Source organism: Paralichthys olivaceus, chromosome 2 (assembly GCF_024713975.1).
Source record: "Paralichthys olivaceus isolate ysfri-2021 chromosome 2, ASM2471397v2, whole genome shotgun sequence".
NCBI lineage: Eukaryota > Metazoa > Chordata > Actinopteri > Pleuronectiformes > Paralichthyidae > Paralichthys > Paralichthys olivaceus.
In genome coordinates, this window is record NC_091094.1 from 12824530 (window position 1) to 12851517 (window position 26988).

Here is a 26988-nt window from a genome sequence, read left to right on the forward strand (position 1 = left end):
AGACACATCCTGCGTTAGCTCTTAGCTCGTCAGTGTCACACAGCTCCTCCGCTAACTCGCGTTTTGAACATGATTACAAGACGCTTAGCTTTTCCTCAGTGACTTGTTGAAACGCGTCGTGATAATTTAACACGCAGGATTTCACATGTGGATAAATACACGCGTCGTTTTACTTCTTTTAGCGTCCACGTGACGTCAGGTAAAATGTTCAGGAGCAACTACCAGGTAAGTTTAATACTTCAGCGCTCGTCCTCCGTTCTTCAAGACAGTAGCTGCATGCTAACGACAACAACAACACCTGTGTGCTGCCTGCAGGGTGGAGCTGTGGTGGAGGTGTTCAGCGGACAGGGCAAAGATCCCGTAGCTAGGTGGAAACTAAGCGGGGGATCGTCGGCCATACAGAAGGTGAGTCTGCAGAGTTGCATTCCAACATGGCGATTAAACCCAATCTTTACCGTCATATGTGTAAACTAAGCTGAGCAGCACAGAGCCCAGAGATGTTATCTGACACAGTCCATTGAGCTAATCATCACACACTGAATAGACACTGAAGAGCTGTGTTCTCATTCCTGCATGCAACTGTAGGAAATTGAAGATAAAAGATATGCTAAAGAGAAGCAAGTCTGTTGTTTTACATTTGCCTTGCAGCTTTACAGGTGACCACTACAGATCCCTGGACAGATCCAGTACATCCCCGTACAGCCCTACTTGTACATGATGTGTTTACATTGATGTCCATAATGACATTTTTGCATGCTATTGTCAGACCTTACTGGTGTCATTGTAAACTACAACATTATATTTTCACTGAAGAAAAACATAATTCACCCAGAACATACGTATACCGTTCCAAACCCTTGCAGACATCTATCTATCTATCTATCTATTTATCTGTCTGTCTGTCTGATATTGCTTACAACATAGGAAATGTCTATCCATCCATCCATCCATCCATCCATCCATCTATCTATCTATCTATCTATCAATGTGCGTGTGTGCATGGATGTGTGTCATTTTTGTTTGACAAAAGCAAGCATTTGCAGTCAGTGACAGCAATCACACTGCAGGTAGATAACACTCTGGACTTAGACATAGCAAGGCCTCCTCTGTTATTTCCTCCTGCAGGAGTATAATAAAGAAGTCAAAGGATTTGTTTACTGTCTGGAGGGAAGCAGCCAGACCGTCAAGATGCAAATGCCAGAGAATGGGAAAACATCTCGTAAGTCACCAACATGCTTGCACTCATTTATAAAGTTTGTTTTGCTTATTCCCACTTAATAATAATTCACTGCTTTGCCCATTTTTTTTTTCTCAGTTGGGCTCCTCCAAAGATTCTTGGTCCTTCAAGTGAATATTCCTCATGGCAAAGATTTTTCAATCGAGCTAGTGTAAGTACTTTATTAAAAAAAAGCTTATACATGACTGCTCACCTTGAACAACGTTTGCGGGAGAATGTACATATGTGGATTTTCAATAGGTCATTAACTTTGTGGCTGATAAATGGACATAGATAATAATATAAGGTTTTAAGTGTTTGATCACAATAATTATTCACAGGTAATTCCCATCAGTCCACTGAATAAAAAAAGTGAAAGAGTTTAAAAAATAAAAGCTCATAGGGGGAAACCCCTTGAGCCACCTGAAATATTGAGTGCATCTTTTGTGCAATGACTGTTATGTAATGGCTTGAATAACCATTTATCATCAAGAGCTTGTTAAATCATTTGCTGCAAAGAAGGCTTTTATCTTGCTAACCAGGGTAAATTCTACAAGGTTACATACAGATGTATGAGCCAAATTTGTAAAGTGAAGTGTAATGTGCACACATTTTGCCAGTGGTGATTGTATAATCTACTTTCGTTCTTGCATTTAGTCAGTGGAAGAAGAAAGCCACTTTGTGAGATATGAATGTTTTTAAAATCAATGAAACAGTTCATGCAATCAAGGCTATTCAGGAATCTTATCTTTAAACTCTTCATTTAGAGTTGTGCTTAAACGCCTTGTAAATTCACCTTGTCGTCAAATTATAATTATTAAAGGCTCTGACTGGTATTCATCAACATACTCATGGAAACCATATAGAACATCAACTTAGGAGGACATACTTTCAAATGTTGAAATCATTTAATAGCAGAAAGTTGCTTACCATTTTCGTTTTTGGAAGCAATGTACTTTTGAGTTTTTATGACAGCAGATTTCATAGCTCCAGATAAATGGGAGAAAACTTTAGATTGGGTCTTTCTCATGGTCACGACGTCTTTGTGACACCACTGATGCTGGTGATAATTTATGTTCTGATCTGTTGTCTGATATCCACAGAATAACTGATTCAGAGCATATGAAAAGAAGACTTTACTTTTCTACCGTGCATAAAGAGTTGACTGCCACTCTTTTACATGCAAGGATACCTTTTGTTGGATTGAAGCGGGATATTGTGAGTACCTAACTCATCCATCCTGTATTCATTTAATGTTTTTAGATTTACTTTTATCCATTAACTATTTAATTGCTGAAATGTGTTTGTATTCAATTTTAAGTCTTGAGCTGTATCTCTAAAGGACTATTTTAACTCGAAAATCTCATTCTTTCTGATGTTTCAGTGGTCTACTTTGTGCATGGACCTTGTGTCATTCACTGCTGGACTCTTCAAGGGATTTTTGAAACTGGATGGCATCACTTTGTTTGCTACGTGTAAAGTCCGCCGAATCTTCACCATGAAATCTGAGCCTGCAGGAATGTCAGATGACGGTAATGAATGATTCAGCTGAACATAAAGTCCCCACGAGAGTAGTTACTTAAGAGTTGCCATTGAAGACTTTACTTTGAATAGCTTTGTAGTGAGTTTGTATGAAGTTGTGTGTGGGAAGACAGACACAGGGAGAAGCTCAGTGGTGTTATGTGTTTAACTCTGATGTAGCCCAGCACTGCTAACAAACAGCTGCACTCAGCTCTGTTTACTCGCTGAACATCTAGTCTACCTGCCATTTTAGACAGCTTGTCATTTTTCACTTTAGTCACAGTGGCAATTTTTATGCCTCTGTGCTGGGGACAGCCAGTGGCCGGAGGCATTATGTTTACAGGGTTGTCTGTCCTTTTGTCCCATTCTTGTGAACATTGTTATCTCAAAAACAGATTTTCTTCAGATTTGGTATAGATTTGGATGAACTGAAATTGGTGGTCGAACATACAAAACATATTTTTGCCTTGTGAACGCGTTATCTAATCTTTTCAAATTTGGCACAGATCTTCAGGTAGACTCACAGATGGACCAATGAGATTTGGGTGATCAAACGTCGAAAGTTAAGCTCACAGTGGTCTCACAAACATGCTTTTGCCAACATGATATCTTACGTCTGCCTTCGACCAGTTATTACTTGGACTCAAAGATTCATTGAGATCTCAATGGTCACAGGTCACAATGAACTAATATGGAAAACAAAGTATGTTTACTGAAACAGCACTGGTTGACGGAGGCTTACTACTACAGGGCTGTAACTCTTTTTATTTGATGTCATAATAATTTCTTTTAGCTTTATTGTATGATAATGATTAATCTAATGATTGTTTTCCTTTCCTAGTTATGTTTCTTAGTGGAGCTGGTCTCATGGACTTGATTCCACGTAGCTGCCAGTTCCCATCAGATGTAAACCACGTAACCCAGATACTGAACATGAAGAATATGCAGAAGTCAGATATGAGGACTGTTCGTGAAAACTCTGAATGTGGTAGGTCAAATAAAAAGGCAAATATTTTGAATTGGTCAGTAGATGAATAGAATAAAGCAAATAACTTGGACTTTAAAGGAAATTGGACCCTTACTTATGCATTCTTTACAGAGTGTTTATCATGTTTTAGTCAAGGGAAATCTTATTTCTGCAGAATATATACAAATGTTTAGTGTGCTTTGGTGCTGTGGTAACTGTATGGAGAAAGCCCTTACCTGTTTTTAAAATGACAAAGCCCTCTTTCACAAAGTAAGCTCTGTAAAGAAATGGCTTTTTCTACGTTCAGTGTAGAAAACCTTCACCGGCCTGCACTGAGCTCTGACCTCAACAACACATTTAGAATGAATTGGAATTCAGCCAGGCGATTAATCCTACATCAGTGCTCAGCTCACCAATGCTCCTGTGGCAGTCCGTTTCCAGAATTTCATGGGAAGCTTTGGCAAAAGTGTAAAGTGTAATGTTCAGATATCCACATAGTTTGTTCATGTGTCTGCATACTTTTGGCTGTTTAGTGTCTCCTTATTAATGCATCACAGCAGGTTCAGCCACAATCACCCCATGTCACAGTATTTGAGAAGCATTGTAGTGCAGAGATGGCTTCACGTAGAATAATTGTTTTTCTCCAAATAGACCATGAGGATAATCGATTTGTTTTCCCCTGTATGACATGCTCGTGGTCTTCATTTTTCTGTTCATTTGTACCTCACCTGTTCTCAGAGAGCTGCAATTATCTCCTCAAAAGGCATGCACCAGTAGTCTAGCCCCCCCGCCTCTATGGCCTTTTTTGTCAGCGCATATTTATTTGTTCTGACAGCTGTCTAAGTCAAGTTGAGTCAATGCTCATGGAGAGCAATAACCACAAGCCAAAAAAAAAGCTTTTCATAATTAGCATCTACATTATTAGCATAACATTTCTAATCATAATTAATACGATTGCTATTAAAGTTGGCATCCAATTAACTGCGACAAAAGTTGCTCGGTGAATTGTCTCTTCAGTACTCAGTCTGAAATAAACAGTTAAAAGTAAAATGCAGAAAAAAAGAGCAAAAAAAAAAACAAACACCAATACATTGAATATGTTCTGTTATACTCAAGGTCAGTCCATTTACACAAATTCAAAACTTCTCTCTCTTTCTCTTATTTTTTACCATTATCATCACTGTTACCACAGTCTTTTATAGGCTTTTAAAGCCAACTGAAATATACTTGCTCCTAAACTGGGGTCATTTAAGTGTTCGGTTCCATTGTTGAATCTGCTGCATCAAGAGTTCAACTTTTCCTTTGTCTTCACTCTTAACAAATCCAGCACATTCAGCTTTGCCTGCATCGTGTTTTGGGATTTTAGTGTGTTTTGTGGACCGGATGTGTGTGATGGCTCTGCTCTGATAAAGATCAGACAGAAAGTGTGTTTTTGCCGGGTGTCACCTGCGGACTTGTCCTAATGAGCCCTGGCAAAGAATTAGCAGGTTCAGGTCATGGCCACTGTCATGGCTCCCACTACAGCCCATTATTTTTACATGATGATACGAAACAGATTGATAGATTAAAAAGAAAAACATCAACGCAATCAGCTAAGCAGCAGCTGTGTAGTTTATATTTAACCATTTATTTTCTTTGTGTGTAAACTACATGTTTGGATGAATAGGCTCTAACTCAAAGTCGTACTGCTGCAGCCTGCAGAGTTATGTTAAACATTATAACACTGATCTGAGATAAGCAAGAGATCTTAGTAGTTTTGTGTGGTTATGTTTGCTGTATATTGTCAGTATATCTCTCATATTACTTCAGTGGATATATGTGTAAAGCCATGCTGTTCATATTAATAAAAAATAGACTTTGAAAGGGCATTGGTTAGTGTGAGGGCGGCTTCTCACTGAACATAAAAACACTGCTCTGAACTGACCCGCAGCTTTAATTTTTCATACATGTGAACTATGTCACTTCTTTGAATCTTTAGCATAACTTTTGGCAGTTGCTGTGGTTACATGAACATTGTTCTGACTGACAATGACATAGCCATAAGCAAAGCAAATCTTATCTTATTTTATTAATACTAGAGAGCAATTATGGTAAAATAATAATTTGAAATTTATATGCAGGTTCTGATCAGACAGTCACTGCCAGATCAACCAGTCATCAGCCAACCAGGCCCCAGGGTGTTTTACACACAGCGTCGGGCTCCAGGCCTTCAGTACGGCTGCCTCAAACTGGAAAGAAAAGCAGCACAGCCCCAGGTGGAATGAATAGAAGTGAACTCTTTATCTCCAATACGGTAATTGCAAGAATCCCATAATAACGTACATGCCGCTAAATGATTTGGGCCATTATGTCATATATTACTGAAAGCCGAGAGAAGAATATGTTGTGTTAAAAATATGTTTTTCTTTTACTGTCCCCTATAGGGATCCCCATTCAGTAGAATAAACCGAAAGGTTTTTACAGAAAGTCAGAGCATTGCCAACCTGAGTGACAACTCACATGGAGAACCTAACCCCGCTCTGCACAAGGGTAAGTTTGATCACTTTTGATCACTTTTCATTCTGCCGCGTTGTTTGGCTGTACATAAGTTTGCCATGCCCATCATCTGTTGGTTATCTGGCAAAATACGGAACGCCTCAAGAAAACTCAGGATTGAAAAGTACCGAATCATACGCTGGGTTAATCTAACACAGCAAGATGGGTTGCTCATGTAGCACTTGGCAATATGTGTTGAATATTCTATCCAAATGTGGGTTCGTATTACCTTGAATGTTGGGTTATTTCTACCTCATAAATAGTTAATTAGAATTTTTATATCTCATTACAATAAAATATTTACAGCATATGTCACATGCATCACTCACACATGGCACAGCTTTGAAGGGAAATTTGGGGTTCAGTGTCTTGCCCAAGGACATTGGCATGCGGACTGAATGGCTTGACTTACCTTATCGAATGACAATCGAAGATAATTGTTGACTCAGAACATTCAGAGAGCAAGAGACACAGCGCTGAGGCATATTGACAATACCAGAGCTTCTCTCTTTGAGTCCATGCCATCTCATGACTTAACAATAGGCTCAACCTCTTGTTTGGGTAGACAAAATAACCCAGTATTTTTCTTTGTGCAGATGCTCTTCCTGGACCCAGTGAAAAGCAGCTGACTTGGAAGCAAGCAATAGAAGGTAAACAAAAAGCAGTTTACGTAAAAGAGTTTACTTTGTCTCTGTTCAAAATCAGAATAAACAATAGGTGAGCAATCAGGAGCTGGCAGAGAAGAATATATTATATGAGGCTCATGAGACAATTTGTCAAAGACAGTGAGTTTGAGGTGAAGAATAAACACTAAGTGACTGAAAGAAGAAAAAAAAGTACTGAAAAGAAGCTGAACTCAGGGAAAGTATATGGCTGACACATTCTTGGAAACTTTCCAGAGAAGCTACACTTGAGTTCCGAGAATAGAAAGCATTACATACAACACATTATCATTTTTTATATGGAAAAGACCAAATACCAAACTTTCTTACTCTCCAACAAAGAAAACCAAGAGTGCAATATATGGTGTCTGGTTTCACATTGGTCTTGTTGGTGAACAGTGACACTTTCATTAATTGATCAGATGATATGAAAGGAAATATGTATACTGAACTGAAATTGTATGATTGAAAATTTGCTGTTTGATGATAACAACTAAAATTTAAATCAAGAAAGTTTGCTGGTGTGTCTATTAACTTTAACTGTACAGCTTTAAATATCCTGAATGATTTAGAATCATTACAGATTAAAATCACCTGTCTTCTTTTATTTCTGATGTGAATATAACATACAGCAAGGCCAGTTATTATGTTACTAAAAGTGCACTGCCTACTGTAATTTCTATTAATACAGCATTTTGGACAAACAATTCTTCTTCTTGTACTGTGAATCTGTAAAAGAAACAACAAACAAACCAAATTGTATATTTATACAGTGTATAGATACAGAGTATGTCCTTCCAACCAATTAATAACAGCATTTACAGTTTGTAAAACACTATTATTTGTGCATGACTGAATGCTAAATTATAGGATTAAAACTCCTTAATTCATATGAGCATAATGTAGCTGGATGTGTTCTCTCAGCAACAAATGACTGTGAGAAGCTCAGTTACTGAAAGGCTAGATTAATAGGTATTCTCAAAGTGCATTATTAGATCAAGGATATGCTTCCAGCAAGGATTAATAACACTGTTGTATGACTGTTTTGTCTCACAAAGCATTGCTAATGTTAAAATCCCTGTATGTCAGGTCACAGCCTCATCTGCCAACAGACAAGCAGGGATCAAAGAAGGTCTGGGTCCTTTATTACTGTATGTTAATGTGTTTCTTTCTTATTAACAGCACATTCAGATGTTCTGCCTGGTTGCAACAGAAATAAGAGTAAAAGTAGGGAGAAGCACACTCCTTCATCCACTGGGCAAGAGAGCAGACAGCGACCTCTGACCGGAACAGATAAAACAGAGCACGGAACGGCAGGTGAGCTTCACATCTGCTCTGAATGTAGAGGGTTCAAGAGGGCAGGAGGCAGCAGCAGGAGGGCATGTACACTTTCACACTGAGTGATGGTTGGAAAAGTGTGAAAAAGACAGTGAGTGACGGGAGCGCAAGACAATGGAAACCAATACGCACGTTGAGTGACATTAATGTTGTGATTTTGTTAGCTAGCTCCTCCATAACTCAAAACCCCCACATATTTCTGTTCTTAATTTATAAATTAGATCGCTTTAAAATATTTCACCAATTTGAATGAGCTCTCCCCCCCCCCCCCTACACACACACACACACACACACACACACACACCTACATTGGCATTGTGCTCACAAAATGACTGCATATGCTCTCTGAAAGCTCATTCATGGATGTTTCTCCGCAGCAGTAAGCTCCTTCGCTGCTGCCCTGCCTACAGAGGGAAAGCAGTTAGTTCGTTAATGGTAATGTGGCACATTAAATAAAAGTCAGAGGGACATCTCCTGGGCCCAGGGTTTGCCACACAGTGGGCAATTAGAGAAAGTGATTATACTGTCAAGAGGTTCAAATGTGCTCACTCATTCAGATAGAGGTGGCTCTTTCATGGAGTTAGAGAATTCAATGCTTCTTGCCTACACACCTGAATGGATGCATCTTTCATTTAAGGTTAGAACACCTTTTAAACTTTTGGATATATTTTCAGGTACGTACTTGTATCAGATATTGTAACGCTGCAGTAAGACTGTCTTTTTCTTACTTTAACAAAAACAGAAAAGCGAAATGAGAGCAATATTGAGGTGTCTAAGCCTGTTATGTTTTGAAGCATGTTTGGGCAGGGCTGTCATTGCATGAGTGATAATTCAGCAGTAAACTGCTGTTCTTAGTCATAATGATGTTGCTTATATTGTTATATTCTCATTAAGGTATTTGCATAGCAGGGCTATTAACTGAACCTACAAAAATGTCACTGCAAGAGAAATTAATGTTCGCTTTTGGCAAGCAATGGAATTCATTACAGTCTTGCATATTGGTATTATGAAATTTTTTGCGTGCATATAATCAAACGAACTTATAATGATATCAGCCGCATTATGAAAACATATAAAAGGATTTAACACTCACTGTAATTAAATTCCTATAATTATTCTATACTCAGTCTTTGTGGCCAAGTCCTCCATTTGTATTCTGAAAGACTCATTGGAGTATTATAGAATTTGTGCACTCAAAACCTAAACTCTATTCATTTATGACACTGATGTGCAGCCACATCTGTTTCAAAGAGAGAATTTACTCCTGCACAGGTTAAAACTCTTCTGCCTTTTGTCTTCTCCTGTAATTTTTCTATTTCAGACAAGTTTTACTTCAGTTCTGCAAAGGAAAGTTTCAGATCTGCTCCCACAACGGCAGAGTCCCTCTCCGACTGGACCCGGCCAGATTTATCTTCTGACCCGCAGGTGAGGAGCAGCTGGGACAGTAATGAAGGGTCTGAGCCCCAGCTCACTCTGCAAGAGGAGGTGTTCATTTTCTCATCACAGCCTCACTCACCCAAACGAGGGCAAGGCCAGGGTGACCAGGAGAAGGTGGAGATGGGAGATGACCAGAGACAGAGCAAGAGTGGGAGGCGGCATGAGGCCCAACCTGAAGATGACTTCATTGGCAGTGAAAGTGATGAGGTATGTTTCCACTGGGGCAGAGACAGACATAAGTAAACTACTACTTTAAATGCACACGTTTTTGAAGCGCATCTCATGTTGATCTGACTCTAATGACTGTCTCGCTTCAATAGCAGTTAAGCAGGATCACACCACATACACTCGTTTTAACAAATACCTCATTTAAAATCTAGGATTTGTCCATTTTAGTATTAGATTTTTTTTTCTTTCACAACAGTCCAATGTGATCAAACTTCATGAGCAAACATTCAGTGAATCTTTATACCCTCTGTTGGATTCTAGTCTGTTCAATGTGATTACATTCAAACTAAAATCTTAATTCAAAGTTTCACTCTCAAAATGCAATGTAGAATTTATACTTTATGCAGCATTTCATAATACACATTTCACAGTGTATTTTAACTTAAAGGTCAGTGGGGTTATTTATCATCAGATCATTTATTAATGGTTCTGAGACTTATTATAAAGAATGGTATTTATCTTTGTGCTGAGTAGGGAAATTAAACAGTTGAAGTATGAATACAAAGATCTTCAAAGAAATGCTAATTGCTTTTACTTATTTAAAACTTTATAAGTCTGATCATTCGGATTTAAGAACCTCATGTTTTTGCACTGCTGATTAGTTTAACTTTAATGCAATTTTTTGGCATTCAAGCATAATGTTCATGTTCAGTGCACATTGTTAAAGACTAAATCCACCCAAAAACACAAACACCTAAAGAAATGTAGGAACTGGTAATGTACGTCGTGTTTATGTTTTGAATTAGCTTTTGAATGGTGTATTGTTGAACTCACTGATCACTGATTACTGTGTGATGCTTAACATGAATATTCTGTGAGTCTAGAGTCTTCTCTAAAACCTTAAAGATGTTCCATTGACATTGTGTGCATGTGCAGATAGAAGTCAAACTGTGAAATAAGTTTGAATAACCAGAATAAACAGGTTTGTTTGGAAAAATTGGATACTTTTTAGAATTAGCTTTGTAAAATGAAGGTAAAGCTCCATCCATAGTTTTCTGGAGATTCTGCATTTCTTGTTGGTTTAGAGAATAGTTTCCTACCTTTTTTCTTCTCTGTTAAATGCGCACAATTTTCTAAGTTTCTGTGGTTGTCATTTTGCCTGATTTACTTACCCAAAGTGCATATAATTAGCTTATTATCAGCACCGGACTAATCCCCAAACAACAACAAAAAAGACCAATACTGTTGCTGTTGGCAAGGAGGAGAGAAATCCCATGATGCTTTGCTTTCACAGGCTGTTGATCATGCATAAATACTAATTTCACTCACTACTCATTTATAAGTAGTATAAAACATGCAACCTCAATAGCAAAGCGTTGTGTAAGTTTTGATAATATTACATGCTCAACATAATATTATGTTGAGCATGTAATATTATCAAAACTTACACAACGCATGTCAAGTTTACTTTGACTGTGTGTGTGAAAGTTGTGTAACAACCATTAGCATCTCTTTTACTGGCTTCAACTGGAAACTTGCTCTGTTGCTATTAATATTGCTATGTCTGTAGTCAGGTTGAGGATTTAGATGATATGGCCAAACATTAAATCAACATTTTAATATCATCGATATCGACAATTAAAAGGATCAATGTCACATTGTCTTTTTAGTTTAAAGAATGTTTTTGACCTCGATTAAACGTTGAGGTTTTAAACTCTTATTTATGGACAAAGAATAACAAACACTTGATAAACAGCAAAACATTTTTGCAAATCTAAGTTAGATTAATTATGTGTTATACCTCCTCACTGTGGTTGCATAAGCATTTAATCCATGTATATTGGACATTGGTTATATAGCTATTGATGAAAATTCCCCTTCACATGTAAAAACCACTTATGCAACCATAAAGAGAATATCCACTGGCACTATGATAACTGATGCCAACTATATTAAACAGCTGAGGTGCGAGAAATGCACACACAGAAAATTAAATTACGGCACATCACAATGAAATAACACTGAAAGTGTTTCTGAGGGGGTGTTTAAAGGAGCACCTCTTCAAATTACACCTGGAAACCGGCTGCCATCACTCTGTGTGAACGAGGCTTAGAGAGAGAGTCATACAGAGTCATTTCATTCTGAAAGAGCAGGAGTAAGTAATTTGCTTCAGTTCAATGCACATTGCTCTGACACGACCAGCAGAAAGAAAGACATTTTTATGTTTTCTGGCTCACCATCAGCTTTTCTGTGAAATGGTCAATGGCTATTCTTCACGGGGGAAAATAAGACAGTCACACTTGTTTATGATTTCCCATGAAGACACAGACACAATGCTTTTCCTCCCTCGGGTATCCAAATAGATCACATATTCAACAACCACAACTCTTTCAACTATACAGCACACTCAAGGTTGGACTATGGTCAAATATTTTCTGGAGCACAAAACTGCAAACTGCATAATGCCACATACATTGAAAACATGTTGTGTTGGTGTCCTGTTGGAGTATTGGAGTATCTCTTCAGGGTGAAATTTGAAGTTGTCATCTGAGAATGTGAATGTGAATTAGTTTCTCAAACTGCTCTCCACCATTTCTCTCATTTAGTGGCAGCTAATGACTTGTTCACATTCCCAATATAGGAAAATGCTGTGTCATTGGCCACAACTTTATTTTAAACTTAAAATGGGTTATGTTGTAGTGACATAAATATTTCAGTTTTTTTCCTAATACACTGATATTACAGAGCAGCTCCGGTATGTCAGATAACCCTGATAATCTCCTGCTGAAGAGGAGATCGGCAATTTTAAAAGATTCAGGTCAAATGAATATTATGTGTTACTCTATCTAATAAATTAACAACCATGATCACCATGCATAATATAATCGACTTTCAAATTCATCAAGTTCAGAAACACTCTCTATCTTTGCATGTCGACCACTCACATTTTCAATTCGAAGCAACAGATATTCAAAATTGACAAAATAGATGTACATGTATTGTTCCTTGAGCACAGATGTGCCTGGTGTTTTCATTTTGGATTTTTAAAACTACCAATTGTTGCAGATTCAAAATGACCGTATACATTATTTAAATTTTGGGTTTGACTGAAAATAATTTCGGTTGTCAAGTTTTGTCTATAGCAGAAACGTTTGTGTATATGTCTTAAAAAAAGGCCTTCACCTGATCACGCATTGCAGCAACATTTGAAGTCTGTGTCCAAAGTGGTTTAAATAGACCAACTGACCAACTTCATAGATACCCACAATGGGAATAATAATAATAGAAAGATGCAATCTACTATATTTCTAAGGCAATAGATGCCAAATTTACTGAAAATACAGGTTGTGAATCATTTGACCTAATCTTTTCAGACCCACATGCCTTAGCTTGCTAAGGCGATGAAATTGGCCTGATTTAGATTTTTATTCATTCATGTCAGGTTGCTCAATCCTCAACTTGAAGCAATGTCATCTTTCAAGGTGTTGCATCAGGTTTATGCAATTCTTGTGAGCTGACGTTTGTTCTTAAACATAGAGAAATATTAAAAAGCAAAACAAAGCGAGGAACCTTCTGTGTATTGACAATTTTGACATCTATGAGATCCAATGGACTAAGGTAAAATGAGTGATATTATCAGGTTAAGGTTATTTTAATACAATATGCTGTTGTGAAGAAAATTGCATCCATACCGCTCATGCTCAAACACCATTTAGACATGCTCTCAACATAGAGGCTAGCACTTATGAAAATGATAAAGCATTAAATCAGAATGTTGAACAAAACTCAAAGGGATTGTGATAACTCTTCACCCCAAAACAAAGCTCAGAGATTGAGACAGAACTGAAAAGATAGAGTGAGGAGAATTAAGTAGTAAGGAAAACTTCAATCTGTCTACATTTTTAAATATGATATATTAATAATTATATTGATATCTGTAGATGGATGATGAGTGTGTGAGTATTCCACATTTGTGCATCTAATTTATTATATTCTGGAAACTTAGAATATGTGGCTTATTACAGTATCTTATGTTTTAAAGTTGAACTTCCAAAAGAGAACATGAATTATCAAATTCACAACGTGCACACATCATATCTGATATATATCTTACAAGACATTTGGTCTTTGCTATTTCAGTTTTTAACATTGTTTAGACAGTGCACTGAAAGGATTGCATTGACTCGAGTCATAGCGGTGATGAGTTTGTAGGTTGCATCTTGGACGTTCACAGCTTCGAATCACAAACAGTCCCAGTAGATTCCAGCTGTGACCCAGTTCCATCACCTGTTCAGCATAATCACTTCTGCTCTGTCCATGCATGCTGTAATATGCATAGTACGTTCCAATGGCTAAATACACAGGTTAGCCAGTTTCTCATTAGTTGTTTTTATCCACACTTATTACACTTGGGGTCTATACATGGTCAATTGGTTTCCATGTGTCGCTTTGCGGAAGTATTTTTTGCTGCAAGAGTTTTTTTCAACAAAGTTTCCATCTGTGTTTTTTCTTTTCTTTGTAGTGAAACTGGGTCACAATGGAATCCATTATTGCTCTGTTGCGAATCCAGCTGCCGTCCTCAGTAGAAGAGCAAACTTTTTAAAAATCAATATCTTTCAAGCCTGCAGGGGCGACTGTTTAATATTCAAAACTTTTCAGCAGTGTTTTGCCATATTGTTGAAAAGAACAATGTAACACGTGTTGCATAACCTTATTGGTAGGAAACAAATTTTGAATTACATTAGTGAGTGGCAAAGATGAGCAGATTTACCCCTTTTAATGGCCAGGTTAATTTAGAAATAAGACAGCAAAACCTGTCAGTCCCGATGACTGTTTGCCATCTCATCATACTGTGTAAAACAGCAGAACATAACATTAAAGTTGTTAAGGTATCACCAGAAACATGATCATGATTACTTATCCCTTTAACAGTATATCAATGACAATCATTTTTGATTATCATTTTTTGATTGGTTTTTCTATTTCTTTCAGGATAAGAGCAACACCACAATGCAGCAACAACAAACTAGTGAGTCCATTCCTGCTACTCCCAGAACTCCAGATCCAACCTTGAATATGCGACATAAAGCCCGTCCCAAATTGCCTAACATGGACCACACATTTCTGAAAGTGCTTTGTCCAGCTACCAGCAATATCCATATTCAGTCTCTGTCTATTGGGGGAGCTGAACCAGCTGCAATGGCCCCCACACACTGCCTCTCACCCAGTGTGACAACCAGCCGACAGGAACACAAGTGTGGCCCACGTGCATCAGAGGGAGCGAACCAGGTGCAGAATGGGAACAACAGAGTAACAATTTCCAGGAGTCTCCTACAAGAAGTCAAAATGGATGACTCCCCACTGGACAAGGTACAGCTTTCAAACATCAGCTCACAGCCGTGGTGAAATGTCTCCTTATATTTTCGGTGAGACAAAGAAATTACTACTTTGAATTTCCACTTTAATTTAACTGAAGAGCTCTCATCATCATCACCTATTTGTCTTCATGTGTGCTTCCCCTGTTTGATGCTACATTATAAAGCAATAAAAGTGTCAACACTCATAAAGCAGACATGCTCTTTAAAGGTTCAGTGTGTAAAATTAATTTTATCTGGTGGTGAAGTTGCATGTTGCAACTGAATTTCCCTCACCTCACCCTCCCGTTTCAAACATGAAAGACAACGTGTGGAAACCTTCAGTTGTCATAAGAACTCAAACAGTGTTTAGTGTGTCCTTTCTGGGCTACTGTAAAAAACATGGCGGCCTCCCGCTGCTGATTTAAATATAAAGTATTTAAATATAAAGGGCCCATTCTAGAGTAAAGAAAACAACAATTAAAATAATTTGGATAAAACACACTGTGAAAACATCACTGGGATTATTTTATATTTAATTTCAGCCAATAGATCCCTTTAAAATAAATCTTACACACTGGACCTTTAACACAGATGTCAGTTATAAGTTAAAACAATTTGACTTCAGAACATACCAGAGATGTTGTGATACCCTTTTTCCCTTCACTATACCATTTCCGATACCTGGACTTTGGGTATTAGCCAATACTAAGAGTCTCGCAAAATGATATAATTATTCTATAAACATAAACAACAATAACATTTAAATAGCCTTACTATAAAAGCAAAGGGGTGGTTTTCAGTTGTAAAATCACGAATTACCTTTGCAGCTCTACAGAGATTTACCTTATCTAACTATCTTGGTTTTATGGCCTTTACATTTACTACTGAACCTCTTGGAACAATCCTCAGAAAAAGCTTTTGGATCAGACCCAACAGAAGACACAAAACACAACAAAATAAAAATATATATTTTTATATTCTAGCTCAAACATCGATTAATGCAGATTGGTTAAATACATTTTAGCTCGATTAAATTCCGTTTGACCATGGACCCATTGTCATTGCATTTGAAATGGTTGAGTAGATAGATTACTGTTAAAATTATACTCATCTTGAGAGCAGATGTGCTAAGGCCTCGTGTCATATTGTAGCTTATCAACAGCTCTGGTGGTTCTCTGTCTAGTTGTCTCTCATTGTCTATGGTAATATGTGAAAACTGCTGATTTGGGCACTGGTGGAAAAGTTTGTACTGCCTCGCTAAAGAGGATCAGACTACTGTCTGTTACAAATTGAGGTAGGCCCCTGCTCCAGTTGAAAGATCCAGGATCAGAGGATAGTCGACTGCAGCGATCGGAAGGCCTGAAGGGAGATCTGTCACTTGGCTGTTGCTTTCTGCATTTACACAACTCACTGCTGAGACATATCCCAGCATCCTTCATCAGTGCAGCTCCTGACTGCTGATTTGTGCCAACTCTAGCAGGCAGCATGCAGTGAAGCCTTTGACTGAAGGGTTGTCAGTGAAATATGACATGGAGTTTGTTTCCCCTCCCTACATCCCTGGTTTACTGACTGCCATTGATACAACACCATGGCAACACCAGGCTTCATCGCCCTTTGTCACGCAAATCAAGTTAGCGTGGTCCCTCAACCAATAGATGCACCGTTTAAAGACAAAAGTTCAAAGCTGCTTTGAGCTCTGCCAAGGGCTACTGTCTGTTGTTTTACAATTTACACTACCTTGTTTGTCAATTTTAAGTGTATTATTACCTTGACCAATTGCTAGTATTGTATTTTGGATTGCTTCTCAACAAGTTATTTTTGTTTCATGGGTGATTATTTCAAAGGAAGAAGACGAGCCGATACACAAGCCTGTTGATTCCAGTCATTACGACTTACAGCACCTTGGCAGTCTGAGGATGCATGGGGATGACGATGATGAGGAGCTCCGAATGTTGGCGAGCCTAAAAAGGGAGCAGGAGGAAGATGAGTGTAGCGCCTCGGGCCTCAGTGCATCTCAGATCCACCAGTGTAATGTCAGCATCAGTATGAGCAGTGACGACGCTTCCACTTGGACCCACATAACCATGGTCTGTGTCATCATACTCTTGATCTCTAACTGTCGGTGATTCATTAACAAACAACAGACACACAGCTTATCTACAAATTACAATCATTAGTAGGGTGTTACTCTTTCTATCCCCCGTCTGGAATAATTTCTGTGACCCTGATCCCTACCTGCTAATTTCCATTTCGAGCCTCATAACTTATGCCACTACAAAGTGCTAATGCACCTCTTTTTCCAGTGTGTTTTCTGCATTACAAAAGATTATGTCGATAGAAACACATTAATTGGCCTCTTAGAGCTTTTAAAGTACACTGGCATAATATCTACAGTCCCCTGCCCCCGAGACTAAAAATTATTTAGGTCATTTGAAATTATCCCCAGAAGTCTTTTTAGAATTCAGAGATGGTATAGTTCGCTCTTGGCTATTGAAGGTCATTTAGATCTATGGCCCATTAGCATAAGCACATTGCACTCATGACGAGCGAACACTGCCCTGCCTGGCCCTTTTGGGGCCGCTGTGGCATCCCCAGTGAATACAATCATTACAAATGCTTGAATTATAGGCCTGCTACCATTTCTGTCCATGCAGATATCCGTTCTCATACTGTGATTCAAGTAGAAGACAATGCATGCTGGTATTACCGGAGGGATTATCATTTCATGGGTCCTTTTCGAGGACACACTGACGTGGTCACCAATAACAACGTGTATCTTTAGACTTTAGATAATATATAACAGAAGCCACAGTTCTCCACAGGGACAGGAGAAGACTTAAATTTGACTGCCATCAAACACAGAGGGGATGTTTTTTGAATAAGATATAGTGCTTTACAATTCTAAATACACATGGCAATAGCACCACCAACAGCATAACAGGAAAACCTTTGCCAATAAAGCGAGAGAAAAAAGAATCTGAGTATAAAACACATTTTTACAAATATAAATACAGCTATGGTGACATAGTAACAAATAAAACTTCAAAAACAGCCTCATAAATGTCTTTCAAAGATTAAAAACAAGGCGTTTATGGGACAATGGAAGAGAATAGTTCCTCTCTGGTGCTGGGACTGAAACTGACAAGCCATTTCTTGCCTCTGGGTGTTGTGATTTAAGTGGTCCCTGCTGTTGCCGCCCATGCTGCTGCAGCTTACTGTACCAGCTTAGATGTAACTTTACCCCCCGAGGCAACTGCATGCTAAAATCCAGTTTCACATGTCTACAAGTTGATTCTTTTATCTTCAGCCTAGTAACTAACACTTTGGTATGTGGTCCTACATTTGCTGCATATTCTCTCTCTCTCTTCTCATATCACTTTGTCAGAGAAAGAGTTATTTCTCTTGGACCTATATGTGATCACAGCCATTAACAGCAATGGAAGAGATAAAGAACAGGAAACACTCATGATCATTACAGGTTGGAAGAATTAAACAAGTTAGTTTACAACTCAGTCGAATGACATGTTCAAGACATCTCATGTGGACCAAATCCAATCTTTTTTGAGAGAAAATCTAAATTCTAGAAGTAATAGCATCCACAAATATTACATCTCAATCAATCAATCAAATTGTCAATCACAATTTGTCTTGTAGGGCTTTAGGTGTGACATCCTCTGCCCTTAACCTTCAACAAGAGTAAGGAAAAACTAATAAAAAAAAACTTAACATGTGAGGGATCCTTCTCCTAGGACGGACAAAAGTTCAATAGATACAATGTGAAATGGAAAATAAAAGTATTTACAGTATTGATTAGAATAAACAGTTTGTAATATAATGGAAGGCATTTATATTAAGTTCTTCATATAAAGCTGATGACACGGTTCCTCTGCTGTCTAAAGTTCTGCCAGTCAGTGTTTGTGCCAGAAGCGCTCACATGAGACTGTAATATCTTTCTGTTACAAATAGCTGGAGCAGGTTCACGGGAGAAAACCATGGATTTGATCTATTTGTCGTTGTCAACATTTGATACTCACGTGGAAAAAACAAACAGAACTAAGGTTTTTTTACTGTGAGCTTGACCATTCATTCCCATAAGGGTGGTTAATACTAATAGGAATAATGCATTTCCCCTGGCATAAGCAATCAGACCAACATACTCAATGTTCTTAGGTATTAAGTATCTGTGCAGTGAAATAACCTCCCTTACCTTTCTTGTCACATCTAAATGACTTATATCCAGCGAAAGTTATGTCTTCATTGGAACACTGGCCCTGAGCTCAGCAAGAAAAATGTTAGAATAAAAAGGTGTGCTAGAGCCTCATTTAATAACACATGTACAAGTACATTACATATATATATATATATATATATATATTTCTATATATACATATATTTAGTGGTGCGAAATATCTTAAATTCAAGGGAGAATTTATAATATTAGATGTGTTAGGAGAGGAAATTATATGAGGAGGAAGTGTTCTAAGATTCACTAATGTAATACTGCTCTGCCTGTATATCTACCAGCATAGTTGTATAGTTGAGGTAAACAATAGGAACCTTAGACACAGAAAGAAAACAGGAACCAGAGTGGAGCTGGTCGACCGACTGTCACCTGGTTCCCACCTGATGATAAATAGGGCAGTAAGATGGATGTTTAAAATAAAACACCAGCAGTGTTTGGTTGAGCTTTACCAGATGCTATTCAGTGCAAGTTTATAACAAAAAGGTGTGTTATGTTTCGATAACAGGGCAGGTAAAGAGCCAGAAAAATGATATTTATATGAAGATGGACGATGCATCTCAAACCTGCCTCCACTATCCACAAATGAAGCTAAAATATCCTTGATACAAACGCTGCCATTGTGTGCTGAAGACGTCATTTACAGAAATAAGGGGAATGGAGCCGTGGGATTGTATTCCTTTTTTTTCAGTCATATCATCCATCTTCATATACAGTTAATGACCAGAAATAATAGACTCAAAAGCATCGCGATCAGAAACAAGAGTTTATTGAAAATATTTTCTGTTGGACTGTCATTTCCCGCAAGGTTACAAACAGGCTTAGTCACACCTGTTGTGTTTTTCTGTGAAACCGTAGAGCAGATAGTGTTTAAGATGAGTCATCACACTACCTCTGCAGCTACAGACACTCAGCACCGCTGCGTTCACACCCCTGACCACACCGGATCAAGAAGTGATGTCAAAAGGTTCAAAATAAGCGATGTACCAGTTTAAGCAGCAGATGTGTACTTGTAATTCTTTTAGAAAAAAACAATCTTTTTAAAAAATCCCTTTGAAATTGTGCTTCATGCAAGTTCAAAAGAGCGGTTTAATGTGAGGAGGTGGCTTTAATATTACAGACAGAGCCCAGAAATGGTTCGGCTCTTATCTCCTCAACAGAATTTTCTCCATCACCCTACAGGCAACTCATCATCATCAGTGCATATTACCTGCAGAATTCCACAGGGGACAACTTTAGGTCTCGACTTATTTTTAGAGGAGGATTACATAAAGAAGTTACTGGAGCACACAGATAGGTAAAATTTACTTAAGCAATGCAGGCGCTGCAGCTTCAACATGACTGCTTCTTCATCACTGTCATGTAACATAATAGTGTTTAAACAGGCCCTAGGCTTAAATAGTCTCCTGAGGCTATAATGTGGTTTTAAGCTTTGACAAGATGGAGATGGTGCACTTGTGTTTTGTACCGCTGAATATTACTACAGTGAAACCATTCTTATCTTTTACCTCTAAATTATTCCTCCGCTAAAAGTCTCTCACTCGCAGCTCTCAAAACTGTAGCTGCTTTACAAAAGCACATTGACAAATAAAACTTGATTCTTTGCTTTGCTGCGACTTGCTGTTCTGTCCATTTTCCCTCTTATTTGTTTTTCTCTGTCTGCTTGCCAGAGAAACAGTGATTTTTATTACACATTGTTTGCCCTAAGCATATACATAGATCCCAGTCACACAATGAGGATTGGAGGTGTAGACTTAATTCATTTATATGATACATTTTTGTCATGATATGAAAGTTTTATTTAAAGGAAACAAGAAGACATTTATGGAGTGCCACTGCAGTGAAATAACAGTCTGCTAGTGGACTAAATTGAATGAAACAGGGAGCTGGGGTCTTTTTATTGTCCAGCCAGTAAACATTATATATAAATACTTGCAGTTTCATAATTTGGAAACATTTTAACTGATCCTTTTACTTTCTCTCCCTCAATTACCATTCCAGCCAGCTAATCAAGGACCCCACTATCAGAATGAAATGAACCCCCTCCTACACTCAGACCCCAGGTAAGCAAGTGTGTGTCACTTAACTAATGTCCAGTAAATCTTTTAAGTTATAAAAAAATGTACATTTCACGAAAGACAAGAAAAAGCCGTATTCCAATCGTAGAAAATCTTGTTTTATGTTTTACACTTTCTTATGATTTGTAGTTAAAATTGCCACTCTGATGTATTTCATGTAAAGCCTGACATTAGTGGCCTAATGTAACCTGTTTTTGTATTTGAATCCTTGTCCATAAAACATCCTGTGAGATTCATAATCAGATGGTAACCATTGACTACAGTACAAAGCCTAAATGTCAACTGTCAGACAGATATGCAGATGGGGGCTTATCTCTCTCACAGATGAGTACAAATAAACTGAGAGTGTTCCAGGCGCTTTAGTCTCCTTCTCCCTCGGCTGCTGTTGGCAGTTTCACAAGTGCTAATTATTTTTTACTTATTATTGTGCTTGTCAGATTCTATACTGGCAACTTTTTAATGGCACGTTGTTACCTTGGCTTTTGATACAGTAATTAATATTAGATATCAAGGTCCTGGTTCAGGTCATTAAAAAAAACATCAAAACGCACGGTTTAGACATTTGGTTTAACATTGACTTTCAGCTGCAATACAGGCAGAAATCCATCATTGATGAGGCAAAGGCCCGTTTCTGCCCAGCGGGAGCTTCAGCATTTGTAAAACAAAACAGCCACAGGACAGGTTCCACCTTGTTTTACCTGCCTACAGGTTCCAACCAGAGAGCAAGTTCTAACATTAAAAAAGAACTGACATTACTGCAGGAGGCTGAAGAATTTGGAGCTGCTATTTTATTTATTTTTCCCCAAAAACTGGTGAGGTGCATCCAAAATAAAATAAATGTAAAATGCTTAGAAGAACACATACAAAATGATGCCTCAATAAATGAAGTGGTGGTTGACAAAGTGAAATAGAAGATAGTGGACACAACTCAAAGGTAGGTTACAGCACTTAATCAGAAAATACCTTCGACGAGTGCTTAACATTTTTATGCCGCGATGAAAGACGTGTCAGAGAGAGGAATGTTTTCTGTAAAGAAAGTGAAATTGGCTTCATAGTTGACATTACTTGATAAAATGAAATAGTTTAACCCTCAATAATGTTGCCTGAAGAGAAAATATCTCAGAGTTCAGGCTCATGTCAAATAGCTCTCAGAAGCAGATTTAACATGTTCAATCTGCTGAGAACGTGAGGTAAGAAACTCAGCTGAAATACCTGTAATACTGACATTAATAATACAATAACACGGGTATAATATCAGCAGCATTGCAAAGTGTGTATTGCAACCTCACTGACTGAATTCTGGACAGCTTCTAAAGCTTGTTCACTACTGTATCAACACCCGACCATGGCAGTTCTCCTCTGGGGGCTCTGGAGACCCTGTACGCAGACTCCACCTCCTCAAATCTCCATCTCTTTGTGGGTACACACAACCATACGGCAGGTTACAACAGAAGACAAAGGGATTGCATCATTGTTCTGCTTCTCAAATTATGTAAGCGCCGCTTCTCCAACACTTCTGATTTATTGATGAAAAGCAAGTTGGCCTGGTGTGAACACGTGTTGACTTGCATGTATTAACATATTTCAAATAAATGTATTCTGTGTTTTTTTAAAAGTGTTGAATATAATACAACTGATCAACATCGGGGAAGAGCAGGAGCTTGCTCTGCTTCTTCTTTTTTGACTTGTTTCAGTGCGAACATGTCTTTGGGCTTTTTACATTTTCAGTGAGGTTATTCTGTGTGATTTAATGTCCACTGAAATGAATATTGCTATTGACAGACACCTCTAACACACTCTGTGGCTTTTGTCACGCAGCATCCACAGCTGTACTTCTGAAATTAGACTTCCAAAGCATTTACATATTGAAGAGCAGCTGCACAGGAACTGTCCTTGTTTTCTTTCTTTTCTTTTAGGCGTTGCATTCTGAGACACCCTTACAGTGAATTTTATCATGGTGGGTTGGCAGCATCCTGGCACCGCTGCACAGCTTCCTCACCGTTAAGCAGCTCAAATTGTGTTGCTGAGCTTAATGCTGCCAGGGCTTCTCCAGCCGCTTTTAACATGTTTTATGTGATTCTTGTGTCTGTCTTCCAAAAGTGAAACCATGAATCAGGCCAGAGAGACCTTGCGTTACAATTCAAATTGTTTTACAATGGCCTATTGTGAACTTCAGCTGCCAGCTTGTCAGACAAACAGAATTGTCTATGTGCTGTTTCACTGGGAGATATTTGCAAACCTTTATTTCAGCATATTCGACAGATGAGCAGAAACAGTGGGCTCAAATTAAATCAAACTCATTTATTCCCTTTATCGCACATTCCTCCATATCTGGATTATAATGACTTCAAAAATCTAAGAATTTAATCACTCACACCAAGTCCCACTTCACAAGCTGAAGTCCAATTTGCAGCTCTGCAGCAGAGGCCCTTGTCCTTGAAAATTGCTTCTATTAACTTTTGTACGATGTTCCTGCCTATCACGCAGTCAAAGGGGTGTTAGAGTATGGTAAATGATTTTGTTAGAAATAAAAATCAGAGCCTTGAGAGAGATAATGCACTAGATCACTGTGAAAGTGTACGGTTAGACGAAGAATTCATTTCTAATTCACGTCAGAATGGATGGAAAAATCTGATAAAATGCGTCACTACGCATTTCAACAAACGTCATACAGAAAATAAAGAAATTAGATAGAAAGAGAAATAAGACCGAAAGAGAAAAAAACTGTAAAATTTAAAATAACGATACATTGGCAGCCATTAAAACTCGTTTCCTATTCTATAATAAGTAACTCAGTGGAGATAAATGTAAATCTTTTGATTGCATCCTGCTGAATGTGCTAAGCGACATTATCAGTCATTGCAGTTCTGGATGTTGCCTCCCACAAGCAGATGTAAATATTTGAGTTCCCTGCTCTCAGCTGAATATTGTACATTTCACTTCCTCATTAAATATGTCATGATGTGCTCTTATGAGATGTTAAGTCCAGAGGCAAAAGATGTTAATGGATAATTGTACAACTGATGTATAGTCTAAAATGATTATGCATTCTGTTTAACGAAGGAATCTCGCAGCGCTCCCAAGCAATAATTCATCTTGTGGCATTTTTCCCCCCCTCTGGCTCTAATCCCTTACTCCATACTTAAACAGCAGTGTCTTCATTTACTGGAGAGTGATTGATGTATAGTCGGAGCCTGCATGCCTCTCAGACAGGGAGGATAAACTCATTTAGGGAGGAAAGGAAGTCCTGCTCTCGCTGACACAGACAAGGTTAAGACACCTACGCAGGGCCAGAATGTGGACACTTGGAAGTCACAGCTTGAATCAAGATCTAATAAATGATCCTTCAGGTAAAACCATGAGGCGGAGAGTCTAAGTGTACAGGAGAAGTGGCTCAAGGACAATGGAGGCTTAGATGTGCTTGTGAAAGCACACGATGATGGGACTTCATTGTTAAAATGTCATATAGAGGCAATTTGATGTGCAGGTTACAGTGGTAGCACGGTGGGTGTAATGTTTTGTGTTGTCATAACTGTGTGCCTTTATGGTGGTTTCCCCAGGGAGTGGATGGACGTGCTCAGCCCTCCCATTATGCCCCCCAGCCAGCCGAGAAGGTCAGGGAACACATGGAACAATTGGGAGAATCTCGTTGGAGGTACAGTGGCCTTCATTTTTATTCCTTTTGCCTCCAGACACCCGTATGCGTCCTGTGAAGTCTGGGAGATGGCAAACACCACTTTAACATTAACCACAGTAATTCCACACAAATACATACACGCAATGGAAACATTCGTGAGGGTCAGAGCTTAATGTTCAAGTTTTCCGCCAAAGACTTATTTTGTGCAGAGTGTGAGACTGTACCTAATTAAGAGTAAAAAAAAAAAAAAAAACCCCATGAGAGTGGAGCTCTCTGTCCTCCACATAACTCCATAGGTCAAAAGAGACAGGCTCATTACAGGTCCGTACCCCCTAGACACACCGACAAGGTTAATTGATGAAACCTTTCCAGTTTACAGCATCATTTTAAAACCTCTTACACAATGTGTCTTATAATTAGTTTTCATTATCATCGCCTAAGTTCTGATAAGATAAAAATGTTCCTCTTGGAGCATTCCATAACCTTTTTAGCATTTAACTGCCTGTCAGCTTAGCAGCTAAATTCTCATGCTTTAAAGAAGCGGGGATTACAGGGAATCTCTTTACAGCTTCATAATGTGGTGCCGGCTCTGGGTGTCTCAGGTCTTGATTGATGAACGAAAAAAATGGCAGCGACAGAAAACTTTTAAATCCACCTGAGTCTGAAGGTCACCTCACTCGCCGTGCTTCTCATTTTATTTCAGTGAACAGTTGAGTATGTGCCCCCCTTTTTTATATCTGGCACTGTTTTGCTACTGTACATTAAAAAAAAATACAATACACAGATTACATTTATAGATTTTTGTCTGTGCGCAATTCATTTACGTGGAATACTGTTGCACTGCTTTCTATGCTGAGTGATTTTCTGGCATTATTTCAGGTGGCGATGAAGAGGAGCTGGAGGACGAGTATTTGAATCTGCACTATGATTCTTGCCTGAACTGCTACTTCGATCCAAACACGGGGAAGTACTACGAGCTCGCTTAGATAAAAGCTCGAGAGAATTATAATGAATCATTCACGTGACATTGACTGTGGATAATTGAGTGAATGAATTCAGGGTTTTTTTTAAGGCTAACTAAGTAGACATTAACAACCCATTCACTAAAACCCTTTCACGTTGCTTTTTTTAAATGCTCTTTTATTTTGGAAACTAACAAGAACTGTGTGTCACTTTAAATAGAGTGATGTTAGTGAGTAAGAGAGTGGGACTCAATAAACCACATGCAAGCTTTTTGTAGGAAGTGGAAATGTCGTTCTCTCACCAGCACATGTGATGATAAAAAGAAGCTTTGGCGATCAAATGAATACGCCAGCCTTCTGAAAGAACTTCCTCTTTTCATTACATCTAAATTTAGTTCTGGGTAACTTTCAAAAGCAGGGGGTTTTGTTCTTCATCATCATTTCATAATTGGAAATTGAAAATAAATTAATGTGTGTTTATATCATTTTAATTAATTTAAATTGAAACGTGATGCTTGTGATTTCTTGTGTTTACCTCGATTTTAATTAACTGTTGGACAGAGCTGCACTCGCCTCTATTAAGTGACTCAAAAGGCAAAAAGAATAAAAGAAGATGAAAGTGATTTTTATGCATTTGAAATGTTGAATACTTCTTTACGACTACTGTGTTGTAATAATTGTTTTCACAGATGGACCTGTATCTGTGTGTGCTTTTTTATTTTTTAATGGCCTGTAAATTTAACCAGCAATAACAACAGACGGAGAGCTCGTGGGACTGGCAGGTCTTTTCATCAGTCTTGCCAAAACACTGATCACACCTGATGAGCCGCTGAGACGAGACCGATTCATCATTAACAGCCTGAGATGAAA

The 26988-nt window shown here is 38.3% G+C and overlaps 1 protein-coding gene across 4 annotated transcripts; it reads left to right on the top strand.

Moving 5' to 3' along the window:
* On the top strand, window positions 1-26741 carry cfap20dc (CFAP20 domain containing). Of its 4 annotated transcripts, none has more exons than XM_069536553.1 (18): window positions 1-225; window positions 316-405; window positions 1126-1219; window positions 1316-1388; window positions 2320-2434; window positions 2601-2748; window positions 3579-3725; window positions 5825-5997; window positions 6128-6233; window positions 6836-6889; window positions 8084-8218; window positions 9561-9883; window positions 14837-14873; window positions 14976-15214; window positions 17046-17288; window positions 21443-21504; window positions 25080-25174; window positions 26036-26741. In XM_069536553.1, the coding sequence occupies exons 1-18, from the start codon at window positions 205-207 to the stop codon at window positions 26140-26142; spliced, it is 2262 nt and encodes a 753-aa protein (XP_069392654.1). In that variant the 5' UTR covers window positions 1-204; the 3' UTR covers window positions 26143-26741. The 4 variants fall into 4 exon arrangements, with proteins under 4 accessions (XP_069392654.1, XP_069392652.1, XP_069392655.1 ...); XM_069536552.1 differs by having other exon boundaries at window positions 62-225; window positions 9561-9664; window positions 9746-9883; window positions 14837-15214; XM_069536551.1 differs by having other exon boundaries at window positions 14837-15214.
* The last annotated feature ends 247 nt before the right edge of the window (window positions 26742-26988 follow it).